Here is a 22,411-nt window from a genome sequence, read left to right as displayed (position 1 = left end):
TTAATACCAGGCCACTAAATCTAGAGTTATGATTAAAGTATATATATAAGCCATCCTTTTTTCTGAACACTATTATCACGTTTAGTGTGAAATGGTTAGAAAAAAAAGGACTGCCATCTCTTTCCTATTGGTGGAAAAATGTACCGTATCGACCAATAACAAATAAAGGCAACACGTGGGATTTGGTTGTGTAGGAAGGTTGCCGGTTCGATCCCCCAGCTCTCTGTCCTGGTCGTTGTGTCCTTGGGCAAGACACTTTACCCTAGACAGAAGTGAGGCTGCCATATCGCACCATTGGCGCCTCTGGGGTACTGGTGGCCACTGGTGTTGGTCCTCTGGTGGCCACTGGTGTTGGCCAGAGGGGCCGATAGCACGATATGGCAGCCTCGCCTCTGTCAGTCTGCCCCAGGACAGCTGTGGTTTGCCTCCACCAGTGTGCCATATAAATGCAATCCATTATTATTATCTTATTGTGACACCTGATTGTTCTCTCATTTTAGTTATAGTGTTATTTTTAAATAATAAATATAATAAATTCTCTGCTTAGGCTGCTGCCCCCACGACCCGGCCCCGGATAAAGTGGAAGAAGATGGATGGATGTTATTTTTAAGTGGTCGTACAAAAACACCCGCCAGTTGCATTGGCTCCATTTTTAGACAAATAGTTGTTCATAACTTTATTGTTTACAAAACTGGTGTCAAATTTGTGTCACACATAGTTTTCAAAATGTACAATTTATATTTGCATTTCAAGTTATAAAAAATCACGCACGAAACATGTCTGTGGTTTTTACAGTAAGACAAATATAACTCCTGGTAGGATTTTATGTTTTTGTGTGATTTCAGATCTGTTGTGTTACTACAGTACGGCAGTGAAAAACTATCTGTAAATTCAGACACGTGAGGTTGTGCTGAAAAGAATGATACCAAGCAAGGCAAGGAAGAAAAATGAAATGAAACAATTTGAAGGTGAAATACAAATGTAAACTCAAATGGACGGTTATATTTCACTATACTTTGGACCTCAGAGGGTCCATCCATTCGCTTCTGCTTATCCTTTTCAGGGTCGCGGGGGGCGCTGGAGCCTATCCCAGCTGTCATAGGGCGAGAGGCAGGGTACACCCTGGACAGGTCGCCAGTCTGTCGCAGGGCCAACACACAGGGACAGACAACCATTCACACCTAGTGACAATTTAGATTAATCAATTAACCTATCCCCACAAGCTGCATGTCTTTGGACGGTGACGGTCACCTCAGAGGGTGAAGACAACAAATCAGATTCAGTAAAAAAACTCGATGTTACAGTCCCCGGTAAAGCATTGCTTTAGATGGAGAGACTCTTGAGGGACGGCTGTTATGAGGAAACTTTACCAGCAGCACATCGTTGTGTGCCTCATCTTTCGGTCTTTTACCCAGGCTGATCTGCCATTCTTTCTTCCTTGGTTAGGTTTAGGGATTAGAGATCTGATCTAGATTATGTTATTATGATTTGGACACATTGTCAGTTGTGGACCTTGGATTCATCGGGTGTTTCGGCCATTATCACTAGACACCCTCATCCAAGGAGGCCCTGCCAGCAGCAGTGGGGAGGAAAGACCTGCGAAATCTCTCCGTCCCACACCGTGGGTGCCGCAGTCTCCCACTGGAGGAGCTGCTCAGTGCTGTCACAGTCTGCTGCATGGGGTGGGAGATGTTGTCCATCAGGGATGACAGCTTAGCCACCGTTCTCCTGTCACTCACCACCTCCACTGGGTCCAGAGGGCATCCTAGAACAGAGCTGGCCCTTCGGATCACCCTGTTCAGTCTCTTCCTGTCCCCAGCAGAGATGCTGCCGCCCCAGCAGACCACGCCATAAAAGATAGCAGAAGCCACAACAGAGTCATAGAATTTCTCCACTCCAAAGCCTTTGTAATAATGTTGTGATGCTGCACTGGGCTCACGGCCATGACAACATACACATATAGAGATTTTGGCTTCTGAACAGTTTTCCAGCCCCTTGAAATAAGAAGTTTTTAACTTTTTAAAAACCTTTTCAGTCAATAAAAATGCAGATGTGTTTGAAGTCTTTTCAGTGCTACAAACACACAGATTTGGACAAACAGTGAGAAAGAAGTGTGCAGAAACTGAGCAACAGTTTCCCTCTGATTAAGTCTTCTTCTGGCCGAGCAAGCTGTCATGTCTGCGATTTGTTTCTATGACTTTGTCCTGAAGGGATTTTTTAAAAGACGCAGGATTTTTACTGGCTCGTTCCTTTTAATGGAGTCAAACTGTAAAAGGACTATTTTAATTGCAGTTAGTAAATAATTTCAAATTTATTGATTTTGGATATTAGTTTAATTGTGTTAATGTGGAAAGTGGACTAATACGTGTGTGTGTGTGTGTGTGTGTGTGTGTGTGTGTGTGTGTGTGTGTGTGTGTGTGTGTGTGTGTGTGTGTGTGTGTGTGTGTGAGAGAGAGAGAGAAACATCACTTTATAAAATTGACTTCAGTTTTCATTTTCATTTAAATAAATTCCATAAATCTGATTTTGGAATAAAAATGTAAAATAATGACAAAAACCAGTTACATGTTCCACATTTAAAGAACTACCTAAAGCGTAACTGCTGCATCTTCTTCTTCTTGTTCTTGTTCTTATTATTATTATTAGTATTATTATTATTGTTGCCTAAGAAGAAAGTAAAATTTTTTGTTTGGTTTTTTTTTGGTCCTGTTTGTGTGTGTTTGCGTCATCATTATGTCAGCGCACAATAGCTCAAAGCGTTTTGAGCAGAGGCGGAGCCAGACGTTTTTTAATTAAGCAGCTAGGCAGAACAAAATCAGGGCTGTATCAAGACACAGGGACTAAACCCCAATTCAACCAGACCCAGAACTGATCCGGAATTAAAACAGGACTACAACAGTTCAAAATCAGGACTACTGAGGACTTAACCAAGACAGAACCAGAATCAGAACTAGATGATAGCAGCACTAAAAATCATCATAGACCTGCACAACACTTATTTTTTAATTCTACCAAAGTCCAATATTTAGATTGAGAAAGGTTTATATAATTATTTAGTCTTGTTGTGCAAACAAGCCTGCAAAACTTAATAAATATAGAATTTGAAAAATAACAAACCTAAAAAGAAACACTAGGTATGAGATACATGAGGACCTGTGATACGGTGATACTTCTGGTAAACAACCATGTGACTAACATGTGAGTCTCACCTGCTCTTGTTTCACCTCTCTCTGTGTGTTCCTCTCTCCCTCTTTGTGCTGACAATCGTCAAATATACAGTTGAAACCAGATATTTACACACAAACACTTTTTTAATTGTAACATCAAATTAGACTAAATGTTTATTTTTTTTAGGTTGATAAATATAAAAACATATTTGTTAACTTTAAGAGTAAAGAGAGAAAATCTGTATTTCTTAATTGTAAATGGCACCAAATTGTATTCAAACTGAGCCACACTTATGGAGCTCCACAGTTCTCTTCCTGGTGTTTTGTTGACATCTCTTGATGTTCCCATGTCACAGAAACAGGCTCTGTGTTTTGCCTTATATGCATCCACAGCTGTGCCACCAGTTTACTCACATGGACTCTACGAACCTATCAGAAGCTTCTTCAGCTCAGAATGGAATCGTCTGGAGTTTCTTATTAATTAACAATAAACTTAGTGTACATGTACTCCTAAATTTGATGAAAGTGATAAAAAATAGAAGCTCTGTCTCTCTTTATTCTGACATTTAACTAATTCAAAAGATATTTCAATATTTATTTATTTTATACTGAACAACATACAAAGCATAATATATAAAATAACATCTACCTGAGTTTTTCTTTGAAAGAAGCTCCTTATGTCCATTGTTGTGTTCATCAGTACATAACTGAAACGCTTTGTTTAGCCGTGGAGGGAAACAACTGAAAATATGAAATAAACACATGTGAGCTAAGACTCTCTAAAGAAACAGCTTTGTTGTTGTTCGGCTTTTCATTTCGCCGTTTGTTGATTCACTTGAAGAGCGAGTAACGTAATATTGGTCAAGTGATCAGTTTGATATCAATCTTTCGTGATTCACCGTCATATTTACATTATTTGTACAGTACGAATGATTTGCTTTGGTACCTGGTCGAACTTAAGCTCTCCTCTGTCTGCCTGGCTGCGTCTCTCCAACAGCGCACTCGCAGGCAGCAGCTGCCCCGCCCCTCGCTCAGTGTCTGAGCTTGGATCATACCAATATCAGGGGGGATTCACGCACAGTCGTAAATTCCCACAGTGTGCACTACGTGCTTCGAATATTGTGTGCACTTTTTGTTTTATACAGTTGTCAGCCAGGCATCTAACTATGAAAAAATTACACTCCAAAAGACCCCGGGCTTCTGACAAAACAACCCGGGCTTAAGCCCAGTAAGCCACCCCCCCCCCCCCCCCCGCTCCGCCCCTGGTTTTGAGTTATTTTTGATAAAACTTTGAGGACATATAGAGATGGGTGATGTCAACCATCCACTAACATCTGGCTTATGTCCACAGAGGTCTTCAGGGTCTTTTACTTAGAAACAGATATGTTAGAAGTGTGTATGGATGTAGAAAGAACCGTGTCCTGTGTCAGGCTACTTAAAACTACATGTGTCATTGTTTGTATTGCCAACATACAGGAATATGTAGGGAATGATTGATTGATTGATTGATTGATTGAATCTTTATTTTGAACATGTTGAAAAAGTATAAAAAAAATAGAATTAAAAGAGACAAATGAACAAAGCAAACAAAAGGAAAACGAGCAACCACAACTCCAAATAACGTCCATGTTCAAAAAGGAGCAGGAAGAAGCATAAGCTTATTTAATCCCACCCCTTTTCCACTATCTAGTATCAATAGACTACAGAAATACCTCCTTGCAATTACATTATATGTTATGTGTAATTTTTTTTTTTTAAATATATACACATATATGTTTCTATCTATCCATACATACGTATATACACACATACGCACATATACACATTTTCAATAACCCCATTAACACCTCAAGGATACACAGCCTACAATTATATATATATATATATATATCCATACCAACAAACCCGTGCATGCGCACACACATGAAAATATTAGACAAGAACACCCTATCAAATCTCTACCTTTTCCCTGTACCCTGTAAAAACCATATCCTTAAACCGCTTTTTAAACTGCGCCATGCTTGGACATTGCTTCAAATTGTATCCCCGTTCCCTTTTAGAGAACGGGGATACAAATTGGGATTTGAAATAGCACATAACTTTATTATAACTTTGTTATGTACGTTACAGTAACAGGTTATAATTGTTGAAATACATAACTATTTCACATGTTTACTTAATATTTAATAATAAACAATGAAATGAATGCTACACATGTTCTACAGGGTGGGCCATTTATATGGATACAGCGTAATAACATGGGAATGGTTGGTGATATTAAAGTCCTGTTTTTGGCACATTAGTATATGTGAGGGGGCAAACTCCTCAAGATGGGTGGTGACCATGGTGGCCATTTAGAAGTCGGCCATCTTGGATACTTTATTGTCATCTCTGCTACATACAGTCCAGGATATAGAGAGACGAGACGACGAGGCTCCAGTTACAGCAGTGCAAGTAACCAAACAATAAATATAAGAGTAAGAAAATAAATATACACTTTAGGACTCGGGGTAAAGGATCAATAACAATTTAACATTTATAATTTACAGTTTGCTGATTTAAAGTCTCACACAAGCCGTCGAAAGGGGAGGGGCCAGCTGCTTCCAAATAGAGCACATTTCATTCATAATGATGTAAATCCAAGCCCATTATCTATTCATGATTTGAGTCCGGGGTTGTGGGAAATCCCAGAAATGCACCCTACACAAAGTGATTCTGTGAACTAAGGTGTAGGTGTGTTAGGTTAAGTTGTGGTGATCCTCGAGTTGGGGGATTTGTGTTCATACTGGAGTGCAAAATTAAAACCAATGGAAGACGGACAAGAAACGTTCAAAGCCATCAGGTGCTCAGTTTAGAAAAAAGAGAAAAGAAGAGGAGGAGAAACGAGCAAAAGATACAAGTAAGCAGATGTGTGATTGGATAATGGCAGGTCATCCTGAAACAATCAGAATCAGAACACTTTATTAATCCCTAAGAAAATAATGTGGGTAGAGTTGCTCCAAGAAGATAAAAATAGTAACAGTAACAGACTAAACTCCAAGCAACACATTATGTTACAGGTTTTAATATCAATTAGTCATTGTCAGTTGTTGATTTCTCTCTCGAATTATGATGGCTGTTTGGTAGCTGTTTGCATACTATGCATACTCTCTCTCTCTTCATGTGTGTGTGTTTCTCTGGTGAAATTCAGTGTGGTTCCGACAACAGTTTTATGTTAATGTACAATCCTTAATGTGTTTTGTGTGTGTGTGTGTGTGTGTGTGGGTGTGTGTGTGTGTGTGTGTGTGTGTGTGTGTGTGTGGGTGGGTGGGGGGGGTGGGGGGCGCCAGAGGGAGTGTTCGCCCGGGGCGCCAAACAGGCTAGGACCGCCACTGGTCAGAGGACAGATAAAAGGTTCGTCCAGTAAAGAGGATCTATTCACAACTTCTGTAGAGGGAAACAAGTGTAATCCTCACATTTTGACTTTTTAATCCAAATAGATTTTACTACTTTCTTTTCGTAATGTGGCTCTAATGCTCCACCGTCCAAATCTGAGTCAAGAGGCTTTTGTTTTGAAAGGTCTATCGGAAGTCTGTGGTTTGGAGCTTGCCAGGCTGCTCCCAAACTGCTTTCCTGTTCCAACTCCAGCAGTTGCATGATAAAGCAAGACTGTGAAGTGTTTACAGAGGATGACACTCAGTCCCGTCACGCATTTTGCCGCCGCTCTCGGATAAATGCTCATTTTTCCTTCCGCCTGCGCTAAAATAATAATAATAATATTGTTATTGGCTGAATCGGATCCAGGATGCCCAGAAACGGGATAGAAATCCCCTTGTTTTCTAAATCCAGCGTGACGTCACCGCCGTTATGCTGATTTGTTACATTTAGGACACCGTGAAGTAAAAGTGAGAAGGAAAATGGGATTCCTGCACCAACTCCATCTTCTGCTGTGGAAGAACATATCTCTGAAGAGGAGGGGGCCGGTAAGTGTGGCTGTGTTCTGCCCCGCTGCTGCATTGCCCACAGATGATATTTGGACTAATTCTACCTCCGCCCGCTTCGGTCTGCATATGTTCCCATCAGGCATTAGGATAATACCGCAGCGTGAGAGTGGCTGGGTGTTGCTGAGCAGGAACGTGTACTGTGCGTGTGTCCGTGCTGGCGAACAGGTTGCTTCGACATAAACAACTGTATGAATTGTGAGCAGGCCTATGCAGCGTCTGTGAGCCATGTTGGCGTGGCCTGATCACGATTGTGATCATATTCAACAGCTGTTGTAGTATTTTAGAAATATTACAACATGTTTGATGTCAGCCTGAGAACGTAGGCTGTAACATGTTGTTGTCATTGCGGAGCTACTTCAGCACCACCCAATGAAACATAGATTTGATATGAACTTTTCTCACATTAAGATTTATGGCAACAGGAATATTGTGAAGCTTAATTTTGACTGCAGTGTTCAGGTAATTCATATATGCTGTGTGTGACATAATGGTGATGAAATCATTCTGCTCGAGCAGGGACAGGTATTTCAGCTTCTTGTTCGTGGAGTCAAACTCTGGAGTTGCTTTTGCAGTATGCTTTGGGTCGTTGATCATCACCAAATCACAACAGCAGTTCCCTGAAGTGCACTTGCACTCAGACAATCCCTTCTGAGTAAGTACTTGGCAATGAAAGACAAACTGGGACAGAACCAGGGTTAGGGAGGGCCCAGGACCGTACTCTACTCTTTATCAGTTATATCATGTATACACACCTGTAACCCAGTTCCACTGGCGGCCATACCTGTCCCTGTCATAATAACGCATCCATCATGTTTGACAGATAATGGGGTTTGCTTTGGATAATAAGCTGTTCCATTATTTCTGGCCTTTTTGTCATCATTCAGGTACAAACTAATCTTGGCTCCATCGGTCCGAAGCTTTCCTGTGATAAAAGTGCTGGTTATTACAAAGCTTTTCAACTTGAGCACTCAAACCACTTGGAGTACAACACTGTGTTATGAAACCTTCTGTATTTACATTTTTACACTTGATAATGATACTCCCACCTCCTTCAGAGTGTTCTTGACTAGGACAGTGTGTTTTGAAGGGGTTTACCATGGAAACATTTTTGCAGTTGTCCACTATATTTGTCTCACATGGTCTTTTTGGTGTTGCTGGAAGACACCAACAAAATGTAGCCGTGTCACTGATAGGTCTGAAGGGAAGCGGGCCTCGCCTGGCCACAGAACCGCTTGATCAGTCGGTAGTTTTCTTTTTCTTTCTCTTTAAACGTAGCCGAGGCACCACGCGGCAAAAACTCACAATCTTACGATTATATTTGGCTTATTTCTAGTCAAAATAATCTCATGACACTTAAAATTAAAATTCCAAACAGCACAAATTCTATTCAAAGCAAAAAATAAAGAACTGCCAGGAAATATTCAGAGTATGTTTGTTTTGAAAGAAGGAAGTTATAATTTAAGGGGTTTTTGTAACTTCAAAACAGGGAAGGTTTGTACTACAAGAAAAAGCTTTTGTGTTTCTGTGCATGGAGTGAAACTATGGAACAGTCTGAATATGGAATTAAAGCAACGTCCAAACATAAAACTGTTCAAAAATAGTTATAAAAATATGATCTTCTCGAACTATAAAGAAAAGGAAAATATTGAAATTAATTGAATGTCTCTATTTAAAAACAAACAAACTCATGTGATATTATAGTATATAGTAAATCAGAAATCTGTTCACTATTTTTATTACAAATTATAAGTAAGGAAGCTGACTAAATATTAACTGATAATTTATGGTAAAGGGGTGGGATTAAATAAAGTGTTTACTTCCTCCCTTTCAACATGTAAATTAATCAGAATGGTTTTTTTTGTATGTATTTTTTCTCTCTTATTTTCTTTTCTAAATGTACCTGTATATTGTTCACATGTTGAAATAAATTACCAATCAATCAATCAAAATAAGACACAATCAGCTACAGAGAAATTTCAGTAAGATATAGGAACTTGTTTTTATCTTGTATTAAGCGAAAAAAATCAGCCAATGGAATAAGTGAAAACTGTCCAGTTTCGAGATGCAGCTTTGTGTAGATGCACAATATAGAAGACATACATACATGTGACAGTAACGAAACCCAGGGCTCTGCTGTAATGTGGTGTCAGTCTGTGGTACCAGCAGCTAGCAGTGTGTCTGACCTAGATCTAGTAAACAGAAGTGGGCTGGCATGGTATCTATGAAGACCACGAATAGCTGAGGACTCGTAGAAAAAGATTTTAAATGAAGAGATAACACAAAAACGGAAACACAACAGGAAAGGGATAAACCATCTGCACAGGAGAAAGGAGAGGATACGAGAGAGAAAGACTTTAGAGATGGAGGGATGAAGAATGAAGCTCCTGACTGATAATAGAGCGAATCTGTAGAGGAGCGTTTTAAGGACCACCGAGGGCTTGCACCGGAGACATGACATGACCTCGAAATCCTTGGGTTTCAAAGTTCGACTCGACTTCAGGGCATTTAGATGCAGTTTGAGCTTCTGATTGTTCTGCTCCACACATGGATGAAGTTACTGACGAGGTTCGGATCTCCTTCACCAACTGTGTGTAATTTACATGCTTACAGACGAGGCTGTGTTCCTTACACAGACACATCCACAAGGCCTGACCGTGTGGTATAGGAATATTAACAGATCTGCAGCGTGTGCTATGTAATACATGTTAAATACTCATACCTGATCAAAACTAAATATAAACCTGTCCTTAAATACTGAAAACCTGGTTTCACAGAGAGAGTGCAGCACTGAACTTTCCTGCATCCAGCTGTTTGTTGGTCTGATCAGATCAGATCTGATATCTAAATATCAATGGTCAATAACGGTGACGTGAGAACACATTCGGGTTCTGGTTGGACTAAAATGTGAGGAATTAATGGTGAATTTCTGTTTCAAGTTTTGTGCACAATGAAAGAAGTGTGTGATTTTTCAGTTTGTTTGCTGTTTTTTGGAGTTATCACAGTTAATTGTTAAAAGGACAGTTAACCTAAAAAATATCTAAATATCTCTTTTCTGACAAATATCGAGCTTGTTCCAAATGGGTTAAATGAAGACTTGGTTATTTTTAAATGTTCACAGCAGGCTGTCCACGAGGTGTTTATGCTAAGACTATTAAAGCAGTTCTGATGCAAAATACTGGAGACAATGAAAGGCAGCTCAGAGCTTTGTCCACAGAGTGCCTGTTGTGAATGGACGCTGAGTTTCAGGAGCTTGATATGATCCGTTATGAAACGTACTGCAATCTGTTGGTGAAGAAGTGATGACAACAATTTGGTAGTTCTGGACCATCATCATCTTTTGCCTTTTGTGATGGTTTGTTTTTCCACAGAAATGCTAAGATGTTTCAGTCAGGTGACTTAAACCAAGAACTGGAGGATTTATTAGGGGTCAGTGAGAGTTGATTTTAGGCTGAAGGTAAAGTTTTAACTGTTCAAATATCAGAAATTCAAAGTCAAGCAAGGAAAAAATGCATGGAACCACATTTTTTGGGGGGGTTTCTACAGTATGGAAGAAGTATACGTGGCAGTTATGTTTGTGGAGTGCATGGATGAAATAAAACTGTCAGCACTGAACCACCTGACTGCCTTTCCAAGTATGCCAGCCCTGTTTCACAGCCTGTTGAGGAAAACTGCCTGATCAGCTGTGTCAAACACTGAAGTCAAGTCATGTTACTTAAGTATTGATTAAAATCCTATTCATAATCCTAAGCTTCTTGTGAACTGTTTTTAATTGTCAGACTGAAATGAATCAGTACGTTTCTGTGTTCCATTAGCTCTATAAGATGCCTGCTAATTATGTTTTAGGGGTAATTTGCAGATTGGGAGGTAGTTATGATAGAATATACAATCGATTTCCAATTAAATATTACAGAGGTGGCACTGACATTCACTGGAACATGGTTAACTAGATTTTTAATGTTGTTGAAGACAAGCTACAGGTTACGTTTCATAGTGGGAACCATTTGATGTTAGTTAGTCATTAAAAAAAAACACAACTGTCTCATATAAAAGGAGGTAGAGCAGGTCATCTGCTGATCAGAAGAACATGTCTATGTAGGTTCTCAGTCATCCACATCATCGTAGTCTAAGGACCTTGGACATGAAAGCAACTGGACTTCTTTAAGGTTCTTGAAGACATTTCAGCTCTCCTCGGAGAAACATCTTCAGTTCTAAAACCAAACGGTGCAGAGTCCCAGGCATGTAAAGCCTAGTGGGAGTTTTACCTATTGATCATGTACCTCATCACATGAGCCAAGGTGTGAAAAAAGGGTGTGGGTTATTATGGGCCGAGGTTTCGGGTGCAACCACTGTGAGACCTTCCCTCACTCTATCATGTGATCACCTGATGATGTAGATGTGAGTGGATATTAAAGTGTGTGGGTAGTGATCTCAAAACTGCATTGTTGGTAGCAGACAGTTGTTGTTGGTTTAGAGTAGGGCTGCCACGATTAGCCGACTACTCACGATTACGTCGACTATCAAAATCGTCGACGACTAATTTAATAGTCGTCGCGTCGTTTGAAGCTTTGTAAGATCCCAAAAGACGCAGGAATAAGTAGTTTGGTTGAGATTAAAGTTATAGTTTTCACACAGCTGAATAAACGTCAAGCAGACAGCTGATCATCAGAAGTGTGAGATGCTCCAGAATTTACTCCGGTGTCCTGTTATAGTTTAGATAGCAAGGAGTTTATTAAACTTCACCGAAACAATCTGCAAATTTCATTAAAATTTAATAAACTATCATCTTGTCTTTATTTTTAGTTAGCACCTTAAACACTTAAAGCTGTAAGCTAATGATAGTTATATAAGAGCAGATGCTGCTGGTGCAATAAGCTGTACGTTTTACGTCCAATGGATGATGATCTGATTAGTCAACTAATCGTAAAAATAATCGGTGACTAGTCGACTATCAAAATAATCGTTTATGGCAGCCCTAGTTTAGATGCAGATGAACAGCTGAGTCTTGTCCTGTCACGGGGCTCTTCTATGTTGTGCCATGAGTTCATGCAGTGGCTGTTTGGTTTCTCTGAGGTCTGAGTACTACTTGTTGCACTGCACAGCATACACTGTCTATATTAGGTTTGGGAGATTTGTTCTTGGGATAAACCAGTGTTTGTCTGAGGGTGTGGCTGGGTGACCAGGATGTCATGTATGAGCTTCTCTGATAAACCTGTTACATAAGGGATGACAGTGTTGTTCCTTTGCATGGTCCTAAATTACTCCCAGTTTGTTTTCCAGAGGGTGGTGGGAGTGAAAGAGGAGGTACTGGTCTGTGTGTGTGGGCTTCCGGTAAACTTCAGTGTTGAAGTTTCCAATGTTTACAGCACAGTCCACAAACAGGAAACTGTTATCTTTATGTCTTCCTGGTGAACTTTATGTTTCTATCCACTGAGTTGATGTGAGCAGTGAAGAATTCCACTTTTTGAGTTTTTATTTTGACACAGGTGCCATCCATGTATCTGTACCAGTGGCTATATACTGTCCCTGTAGAAGAGCCAGGAGCCTTTCTTTCCTTTTTATTTATTTATTTATTTGCCTGTCCCGTTTGGCTCTTTTGCCATCAGAATTATTGTTTAAAGGCGAAGAAAGATGCCCAACGGATTTACTTTACCAAATGGACCATCCCAGCCTTGCCGTAATGGTCCATTTGATTCACCTTTTATTGTTTATTTTATTTTATTTTCACTTGCTAAATACGGGACAGATTTGACTGGGGAAAAGAAAAGGGAGAAAGAAAGAGGGAAAGAAAAACAGCGGGGAAGAGGGACGGGGATAAAGGGCAAAAAACAAAAACCAACAAAACAAACAGACAAAAAATCCATCTCACCTGGATCACCTGTTGAGAAAGAAAAAAGAGAAAACAAGCAGAAGAAAAAAAAGAGCAACATAATAAACAACATCACGATGATATATGGGAATATGACAGTAAATACTAAATGTTAAACATTATTGTGCAGCACATAAGATCAACAGAACACAGTGTGCTTTGAGGTAGGAGCCAAAAAGGGTGTAGTTTGTGGGTGTGATCACCCGTGTGTACACCTGTGAGCATGGACGCGCTTGTTTTTAAGAGGTTCCTTCATGTAATGATCTGCTAGAGGGTGTGGGGGGGGCCACAGCCCCGTCCTCCAGGGCATGAAGCAGGTATGGAGGAGATCAAAACTCCAGACATCCAGAGGCCCCCAGAACACAAGAGACCAAGGAAGACCAACAGAGGGGCAGCCACTGTCCCAGAAAGAGCTGAGGAGAGTCCCAGATGAGGGCTCACTCAGCAGCCGCGGAGCAGAAGCCAGGGGGAGTTGCAGTGATGCGCCCGTGAGCTCCGCCGGCAGCCAGCCGTGCCTGAGTGACCGAGCCCCAGGCCGAGAGGCCGGGGGCACCCCGCCTCCGAAGTGGCCCGAGCGAGCCCCAGGCTCCAGGCCCCGATAAGCGGCCGCCAAGGAGTGAGCCGGTGTGTACCTGGACGCCCATCCCCGGACACAAAGAACCACCAACGCACCGATGTCTGAGGGAGTCCGCCACTGGCAGGGGAAGTGGTGGTAGGGGGAGATAGGCCTCCAAACCTTGGAGGGCCTGAGATGTCCCCAGAGAGGTGGCGTCTGATACCCAACCTGACGTATAGACACAGAAATACAGGCACACACAGATACAAACATCCATTCCCACCCTCATGCTCTCATATGCACTTACTCCACACTCAACCAACGTGGAGACAGACATAAAGAGACGCTGTACACACGATCACACTCCCCAAGCGTACTCTAAGCCCCGGGTCTAGGTACCCTTGCCCCTGGAGGGGGAAACTGCACCCAGACCCAGGTAGTGTTACCCTGGGGTGGAGAGAAGCAGACCGCCCCGACTCGGCAGCAGCAGGGAGGCCCCACACTCCAGACCCCAGTCGGACGGCCAACTCCTCCTAGCCCCCCTGCTCCAGCAGGCCGCAGAGAAGACTCCAAACCTCCCTCCACCCGCTCATATGTAGTGTTGATGCATGTGTGTTCTAAGGTGCATTTATAATGGATTGCATTTATATAGCGCTTTTCAGGACCCCTCAAAGCGCTTTTACAATACCACTATTCATTCACTCTCACATTCACACACTGGTGGAGGCAGCTACAGTTGTAGCCACAGCTGCCCTGGGACAGACTGACAGAAGCAAGGCTGCCATATCGCGCCATCGGCCCCTCTGGCCAACACCAGTAGGCGGTAGGTGAAGTGTCTTGCCCAAGGACACAACGACCGAGACTGTCCGAGCCGGGGCTCGAACCGGCGACCTTCCGGTTACAAGACGAACACACAACTCTTGAGCCACGATATTTAAAACCCAGTAGGGCATGGAGCTACCTGCCAGAGAGCAGCAGGTAAGCACATAGCCCCTCCTGATAGCCCTCAATGTCTACGTGTATTTAAAATTGAGAGGTGGGCAACGACGCCAGGGGTGAGGTGTACACCCTGATGGTCTTTTGGATTCCGTCTAGCGTGCCCACCCCCAAGATCCTATATGTATGTGTAATGAGAGTGTGAGTAATGTGAATGTCTAAGTTGTGGGATAAAATTGAGGCAGAGGCAGCCAGAAGGGGACAGAGGGGGGGGGGGGGGGGGTGCCTCCCCTGCACCCTGGTGACATACCTCTACTCCAAGGTCCTGCATGTGTGGGTGGTTGTGGTGGAGCGGGAAGAGAGAGGCAGCTGGAGATGGGGAGGGAAGGAAGGGAGGGGCAAGTGACCCCTCCCTGGGGCCAGCTCCCCCCGCTGACCCCAGTAGGCACCCCCATACTCTGCAACCCGCCAGGGAAAGGGGGTCCAGGCCCATCCGGACCGGGGCCCAGTACAGCAGCGCCCGCCAGGCCCCACAGAGCCCGGGACAGCCCAGCCGACCCCACCTCAGAGAAAACTGCACCCACCCCGTCATCCACTCATCTTCCAGACTACATAATGGTAAATGGTAAATGGCCTGTATTTATATAGCGCTTTACTAGTCCCTAAGGACCCCAAAGCGCTTTACATATCCAGTCATCCACCCATTCACACACACAATCACACACTGGTGATGGCAGCTACATTGTAGCCACAGCCACCCTGGGGCGCACTGACAGAGGCTGCCGGACACTGGCGCCACCGGGCCCTCTGACCACCACCAGTAGGCAACGGGTGAAGTGTCTCGCCCAAGGACACAACGACCGAGACTGTCCGAGCCGGGGCTCGAACCGGCAACCTTCTGATTACAAGGCGAACGCCCAACTCTTGAGCCACGATCGCCCCACATAAGACAATAGACGCCCAGGCTGAGATCTTCCTCCACCTCTCCTGTAACTCCCCCTCCTGCAGAGTGAGTTCCTGAAGAGAGGAGAGCTCCTGCAAGATGTAACAACCTCCCCCACCAGTTGAAGAGCCCCCCAGGTGGCTCGATGCACCGGCGGCACCCTGTGCCAGGGCTGGGCCCCCATACACCCACCCGCCCATAACCCCGGCAACACACCAAACAGGACCCAAGCCCCCGAGGCCCGGCCAGGGCCCCAGCCCAGAGACGGAGCGCCCCCAGAACCTCACGCCTGTCCCGGACCCACCCAGGGGCAGCCAGGCTACCAGGTCAGTAACCCACATCCGTCAGCACAGACCCTCCCCTAGCCCCGCTGCACACAGCCGCAAGGAAACCGTCACCTAAGAGCCAACAGAGCCCTTAATAGTCCATGACTGCTACCCCGGGTTGACCCCTCCAAGGAAGAACCCCCCAACACCCTAAGCCTGTCCCTACCCCCACACCAATCACAACAGCGAAGGTGGGACTAAACTATGACCCCCCACCCCCACTAGGTGATGGAGCTGATCAAAGGAGTCCAGAGCAATTGATCTGATGTGGTGGCAGAGGCTGTATCAAGACTAATGTAATCTAATAGATAATTTCTATATTGGTTAGAATTAAGATTATTTTTATTTTTCCAGTTCATGAGGACTGTTTTCTTGGCTATGCATAGGGCAGTGAAAACCATATGGGCGATATTCTTTTCTGAAGTGACATTATCTAAGCTGCCCAACAAACACACTAAGGGGGAAGTTGGAATGTTACATTTCAGACACTTCGATAAGTCTTCACATATCTCGCGCCAAAACTTCTGAACTGGTGGACAGAACCAAAGAGCGTGGATATAATTGTCCGGTGAATTGGTTTGGCAGTGTGAGCAGTTGTTGGTAGACGTAAAGCCCATCTTGAACATCTGATGACCTGTATAGTGCACTCTATGTAATATTTTGTATTGAATTAATTGAAGACTGGGATTTCTAATTAGATGAAAGGTTTTTAAGCAAATCTGAGACCAGAAGTTTAGGTCTAAGTTAACTGATAAATCCGCTTCCCATTTTGCAATAGGAAGTGATATTGATTCATCTGTTTTAGAAAGCATTCTGTATATTTTGGATAGTAATTTGGGGGTTTTAAGAGTAAGAAATTGAACCACACTTGGTGGTGTTTGTAGTTCAACTTGACCCGGTTTAAATTTCTTTTTTACTATGGATTTAATTTGTTGATATTCTAAAAATCTTTTCTTGTTGATCCCATATTGTGTAACTAGTCCGTCAAATGAAATAAATTCTGTTCCTTCTAGTATATGTTCTAAATATTTGATTCCTTTACCACTCCAATCTGAAAAGTTTATCATATTATTGTTTTGTAATATGTCAGGGTTGTTCCAGATAGGTGTACGTTTGCATGGGATTAATGAAGACTCCGTCAAATTTAGAAACTCCCACCATGCTGTCAGAGAAGAGCTGATGTTGATGCTTTTAAAGCATTCATGTCGTTGGATGTTTGAGCTGATAAATGGTAGGTCTGAGATCTCTAGATTATTGCAAAGTGCTTGTTCTACATCTAGCCAAGGTTCATCTAAGAGGGTGTGTTTTAGCCATCCTGAGATAAACTGAAGCCTGTTGGCTAAGAAGTAGTGCTGAAAGTTAGGCAGTTCTAGTCCTCCTTTATCCTTGGTCTTTTGTAGTGTTTTTAAGCTTATACGTGGGGGTTTATTTTTCCAAAGGAATTTGGACATACATGAATCTAGAGATCTGAACCAATCTTGTGGCGGTTTAGTTGGGATCATTGAGAATAAATAATTTATTTTTGGTAAGACCATCATTTTTATAGCGGCAACCCTTCCCATGAGTGATATGGGTAGACATTTCCATCGAGCCAGATCGCCTTCTACTGTCTTTAAAAGTAGGATATGGTTTAATTTAGTCAGATCTGCAAGCTTGGGAGAAACATTAATACCTAAATATTTTATATTTCCCGATTGCAGTGGTGTAGAAGAGGAATTATGGAAGGAGCAATTAATCGGAAGGACTGTAGATTTTGACCAGTAATCTGATATTCTTGCAAAAGAGTTTATCAATTCAATCACCCCAGAGATATTGGTTTGTGAGTTTTGGAGAAAGAGTAACACATCATCCGCATAAAGGCTGATTTTATGTTCCACATTCTTGCATTTTATGCCCTTAATTACTGAATTCTGTCTAATTGCTGCTGCTAGTGGTTCAATAAAAATTGCAAACAGTGAAGGGGAGAGTGGGCATCCCTGCCTGGTGCCCCTCAGGAGACAGAAGCTGGAGGATGTCTGGTCATTTGTTCTGACACAAGCTGTTGGGGAATTATATAATATTTTTAACCAGTTAATGAAAGAGGATCCAAAACCAAATTTGTGTAAAGTTGCAAATAGAAATTTCCAGTTAACTCTGTCAAATGCTTTTTCTGCATCTAAAGAGAATATTGTAGTTTCTAGGTTTTTACTGTATGAGTAGTCTATCAAATTAAGTAATCTCCGTGTATTTGTTGATGAGTGCCTTCCTTTTATGAAACCTGGGCCGCGAGAGTTGAGGCTCGGGTGTGAAATGTATGGTTTTCAGGGTTTGTAGCGTTATTTTGTTATCGTTTTTATCATTAACTCTGTTTTCCTGGGTCTTTTCACGTGTTTTATGAATAAATCTTCTTTTTTTCAATACCGGTACTAGTTTTATTTTGTTGTATTTATCCGCAACACTTTAAAGGCCGGTCCGTGAAAATATTGTCGGGCATAAACCGGTCCGTGGTGCAAAAACGGTTGAGGACCGCTGCTCTAGGGCAAGATACTAACCCCAAGTTGCTCACTGATGCATCCATCAGAGTATGAATGTGTTTGAATGTTAGATAGAAAGCACTTAAGTATACAAAAAAGTGCCTTTGTGAATGAGGCATGTTGTCTAAAGTGCTTTGAGTGCTCTGGGAGAGTAGAAAAGTGCTGATTAATTGATGATGTTGACTATAAAAATTCATCGACGCATCATATACTTATACCAAAAATGTTGTTTTGTAACTGCAGTACACTACAGGTAATATTACAGTAAACCTTTTACACCTAACTTGTTAATCTGTGGGTTGGACTTTATCAATATTCAATTAAATAGTTTAAATGGCACTGAACACTACTCCACCTGAGAAACTATAATATACAGACATTAGTATAATTAGTTTTTGTCTAACTCTGTTTGTTCTGTTATATTAGTAGTAAGCACAGGCATTTATATGAGACTGTCCTGTATAAGCTCATGCACCTCTAAAAGTGCTGAAGTCGTGACAGAGAGCATCTTCAGCATGTTATCAGCAGCTGGGAACATCACCTCAAAGATAAGAGCACGCCTCACTCCAGGGCATGTCCACTGCAATCGTGAAGTCATGAACTGAATCATCTGTAAGCTTCGGAAAATTGTTTCTTAGGACTGGAAAATAAAATCTTTTTGATTCCATTTAAAGCTTTATTTGAACTTATGGACAGAACCCATTTTAGTTTCCTATTATGTTTTTGTTTGAATACTACTAGCACTTTAATTTGTATTATCTGATATTTTTATTTATTTCATTCTTAGTGTGGCGGTCCTATTGAGATGTTAAAAGTACATTTGATTATTTTTAAATTTATGTGTTTCCTGTTTTAATTTGCTGTGGGATGAGACAACAGGGTAATATTCACAGGTGGGCAGACGTGAGCAGATGATTCTTATTTTAGAATCAATCCTTTTACACTTCCCTTTTGAACAAGCATGTGGCAACAGTCGGAAAGGCAAACTTCCTTTTAACAGGACGAAACCTCCGGGTAGAACCAGGCTCAGGGAGGGGCAGCCATCTGCCACCACTGGTTGGAAACATAGTTGGTAAAAACGAAGTAATGCATCATGGGATGTGCCCAGCAACGTCTTGCGCTAAATAACTAAGAGAGAATTTAGGATCACCCGATCCAGCCCTAACTATATGCTTTAGCAAAAAGTAAAGTTTTAACTCTAATCAGAAAGCAGAGATAGTGTCTGTCTCCTGAATCCAAACTCGGAGATGGTTCCATAGAAGAGGGGCCTGTAGAGTGTGGGGTTAAATGCTTTGGTTTATCCTGCCTCTTGCTCAAACAGGATTAAAAGTGCAACCTTTATGACAACATCTTTTTTTGTAGGATGAATCGAACACTGCTCTGTTTCCTGTGCAGCCAAAAGCACCGCATTGATTCTGATAGTACAGGGTGGGCCATTTATATGGGTACACTGTAATAACATGGGAATGGTTGGTGATACTAAAGTCCTGTTTGTGGCACATTAGTATATGTGAGGGGGCAAACTCCTCCAGATGGGCGGTGACCATGGTGGCCATTTAGAAGTCGGCCATCTTGGATACAACTTTTGTTTTTTCAATAGGAAGAGGGCCATGTGACACATCAGACTTATTGGTAATGTCACAAGAAAAACAATGGTGTGCTTGGTTTCAACGTAACTTTATTCTTTCATGAGTTATTTACAAGTTTCTGACCACTTATAAGATGTGTTCAATGTGCTGCCCATTGTGTTGGATTGTCAATGCAACCCTCTTCTCCCACTCTTCACACACTGATAGCAACACCGCAGGAGAAATGCCAGCACAGCCATCCAGTATCCGTAGTTTCAGGTGCTGCACATCTCGTATCTTCACACCATAGACAATTGCCTTCAGATGACCCCAAAGATAAAAGTCTAAGGGGGTCAGATCGGGAGACCTTGGGGGCCATTCAACTGGCCCACGACGAACAATCTACTTTCCAGGAAACTGTTCATCTAGGAATGCTCGGACCTGCACCCATAATGTGGTGGTGCACCATCTTGCTGGAAACACTCAGGGAACGTGCCAGCTTCAGCGCATAAAGAGGGAAACACATCATCATGTAGCAATTTCAAATATCCAGTGGCCTTGAGGTTTCCATTGATGAAGAATGGACCCACTATCGTTGTCCCCCATATACCACACCAAACCATCACTTTTGTTGTTCCAACAGTCTTGGAGGGATCCATCCAATGTGGGTCAGTGTCAGACCAATAGCGGTGGTTTTGTTTGTTAACTTCACCATTCACATAGAAGTTTGTCTCATCACTGAACAAAATCTTCTGTGTGAACTGAGGGTCCTGTTCCAGTTTTTGTTTTGCCCATTCTGCAAATTCTGTGGCCGATCTGGGTCATCCTCGTTGAGATGCTGCAGCAGCTGGAGTTTGTAAGGATGCCATTTGTGAGTAGCTAATATCCGCCGAAGGGATGGTTGACTAATGCCACTCTCCAGTGACATGCGGCGAGTGCTACGCTGTGGGCTCTTGCTGAATGAAGCTAGGACAGCCACTGATGTTTCTTCATTAGTCACAGTTTTCTTGCGTCCACATTTTGGCAAATCCAACACTGAACCAGTTTCACGAAACTTAGCAAGCAGTTTGCTAACTGTAGCATGGGAGACGGGTGGTCTCGTAGGGTGTCTTGCATTGAAATCTGCTGCAATGACCCAGTTACTGCGTTCACCAGATATCAGCACAATTTAGATCCGCTCCTCACGTGTTAACCTCTTCGACATGTCAATGGCTGTGAACAAAGAGAAACTTGTAAATAACTCATGAAAGAATAAAGTTACGTTGAAACCAAGCACACCATTGTTTTTCTTGTGACATTACCAATAAGTCTGATGTGTCACATGACCCTCTTCCTATTGAAAAAACAAAAGTTGTATCCAAGATGGCCGACTTCTAAATGGCCACCATGGTCACCGCCCATCTTGAGGAGTTTGCCCCCTCACATATACTAATGTGCCACAAACAGGACTTTAATATCACCAATCATTCCCATGTTATTACGGTGTATCCATATAAATGGCCCACCCTGTACTATACTTGTTAGAACCAACAGTCACTTGTGAGGACACACAACCTGGTCCTCACAAATAAGATTTGAAGGCATTTTTAAAGCTCAAAATGTGGTTTCAGTGTCAGGGTTACAATTAGGTTATGGTTAGGTTTAGGGTAAGGGGTAGCCATTCATATTTAATGGTTAAGGTTGGGTTAAGGGGCAAGGGAAAGCATTATGTCAATGAAGGTCCTCACTAAGATAGCTGAACGGGGTTTCCTGTGTTTGTGTGTGTGTGTGTAGACTCAGACACTCTGAGAAAAAAACCTGTTGTTTTGTTCCCCAAGAAATGAAAAGTAATACAGTTTTAAAATCACATTAAAATCTCCTTATTTCTAGCATTTTTTTTTCAAGTGTACCAAAGTTGAGATGTATGAGAGTGCTGCCAGATTAAATGGATTATCTATAACAGAACTTGATATGTGAGAAGAGACATTTTTGTTTATTGTAACCTGTGTCAGTGGACTCTTGTCTCTGTCTAAAGAGCCTCTTTGTCTGCACTAACCTTCACAAACAGAACGCACACGCAGCAGCTGGGTGTGTATCTGTGGGCATCCAAGACAGAAGCACAAAGACATCATGGTTCCAGTAGTTCTGTGTGGACAGTGTTACGAAAGAGGAGGCTGTCAGATTCAAGATGATTCATGATTCCTGGAAAGAATCGAGGCCTTCATTTGGCTTTGTTAGCACACACCTTTGTTTTAGATTTCATTAAATGAAATGCACTGCAGCTGCAAGGGGTCCATGTCCAGGTTAAATTCAGGAGTGTTGAAAGAGAAGATGACAAGAAGTTGCCCTAGATGCCAAAGAGCTTGATGAAATTGCCTTGAAAATTTCTGGAGTAATTTCTGAGAATTATTCTGGTGGTCAGAATGCACCCTGATCATCTCACATTTGTAAAGAAATGTGAGGTGATAAGCACGCAATCTACTGTGAACCTTTGTTTTAAACTATGGTACTTTTGTCAGCATCTTTTCATCTCATCTCCTCCTCTGATTGTGAGGCACATATCTTGCAATGGAC

The 22,411-nt window shown here is 42.3% G+C and overlaps 1 protein-coding gene across 1 annotated transcript in view; it reads left to right on the top strand.

Annotated features, from left to right (window-relative positions):
- Positions 1–6,767: 6,767 nt before the first annotated feature.
- The window catches only part of abca2 (ATP-binding cassette, sub-family A (ABC1), member 2), a 105,557-nt gene continuing 89,913 nt past the window's right edge, over positions 6,768–22,411 (top strand). The window contains exon 1 of the mRNA XM_026186101.2: positions 6,768–7,129. Within this exon, the coding sequence (XP_026041886.2) occupies positions 7,064–7,129 (66 nt within the window). The 5' untranslated portion in view covers positions 6,768–7,063. The remainder of the gene's footprint in view (positions 7,130–22,411) is intronic.

This window comes from Astatotilapia calliptera, chromosome 12 (genome assembly GCF_964374335.1).
Source record: "Astatotilapia calliptera chromosome 12, fAstCal68.1, whole genome shotgun sequence".
NCBI lineage: Eukaryota > Metazoa > Chordata > Actinopteri > Cichliformes > Cichlidae > Astatotilapia > Astatotilapia calliptera.
The sequence above is the reverse complement of the archived record's forward strand: the minus strand, read 5'-3'. Positions and strand labels throughout refer to the sequence as shown.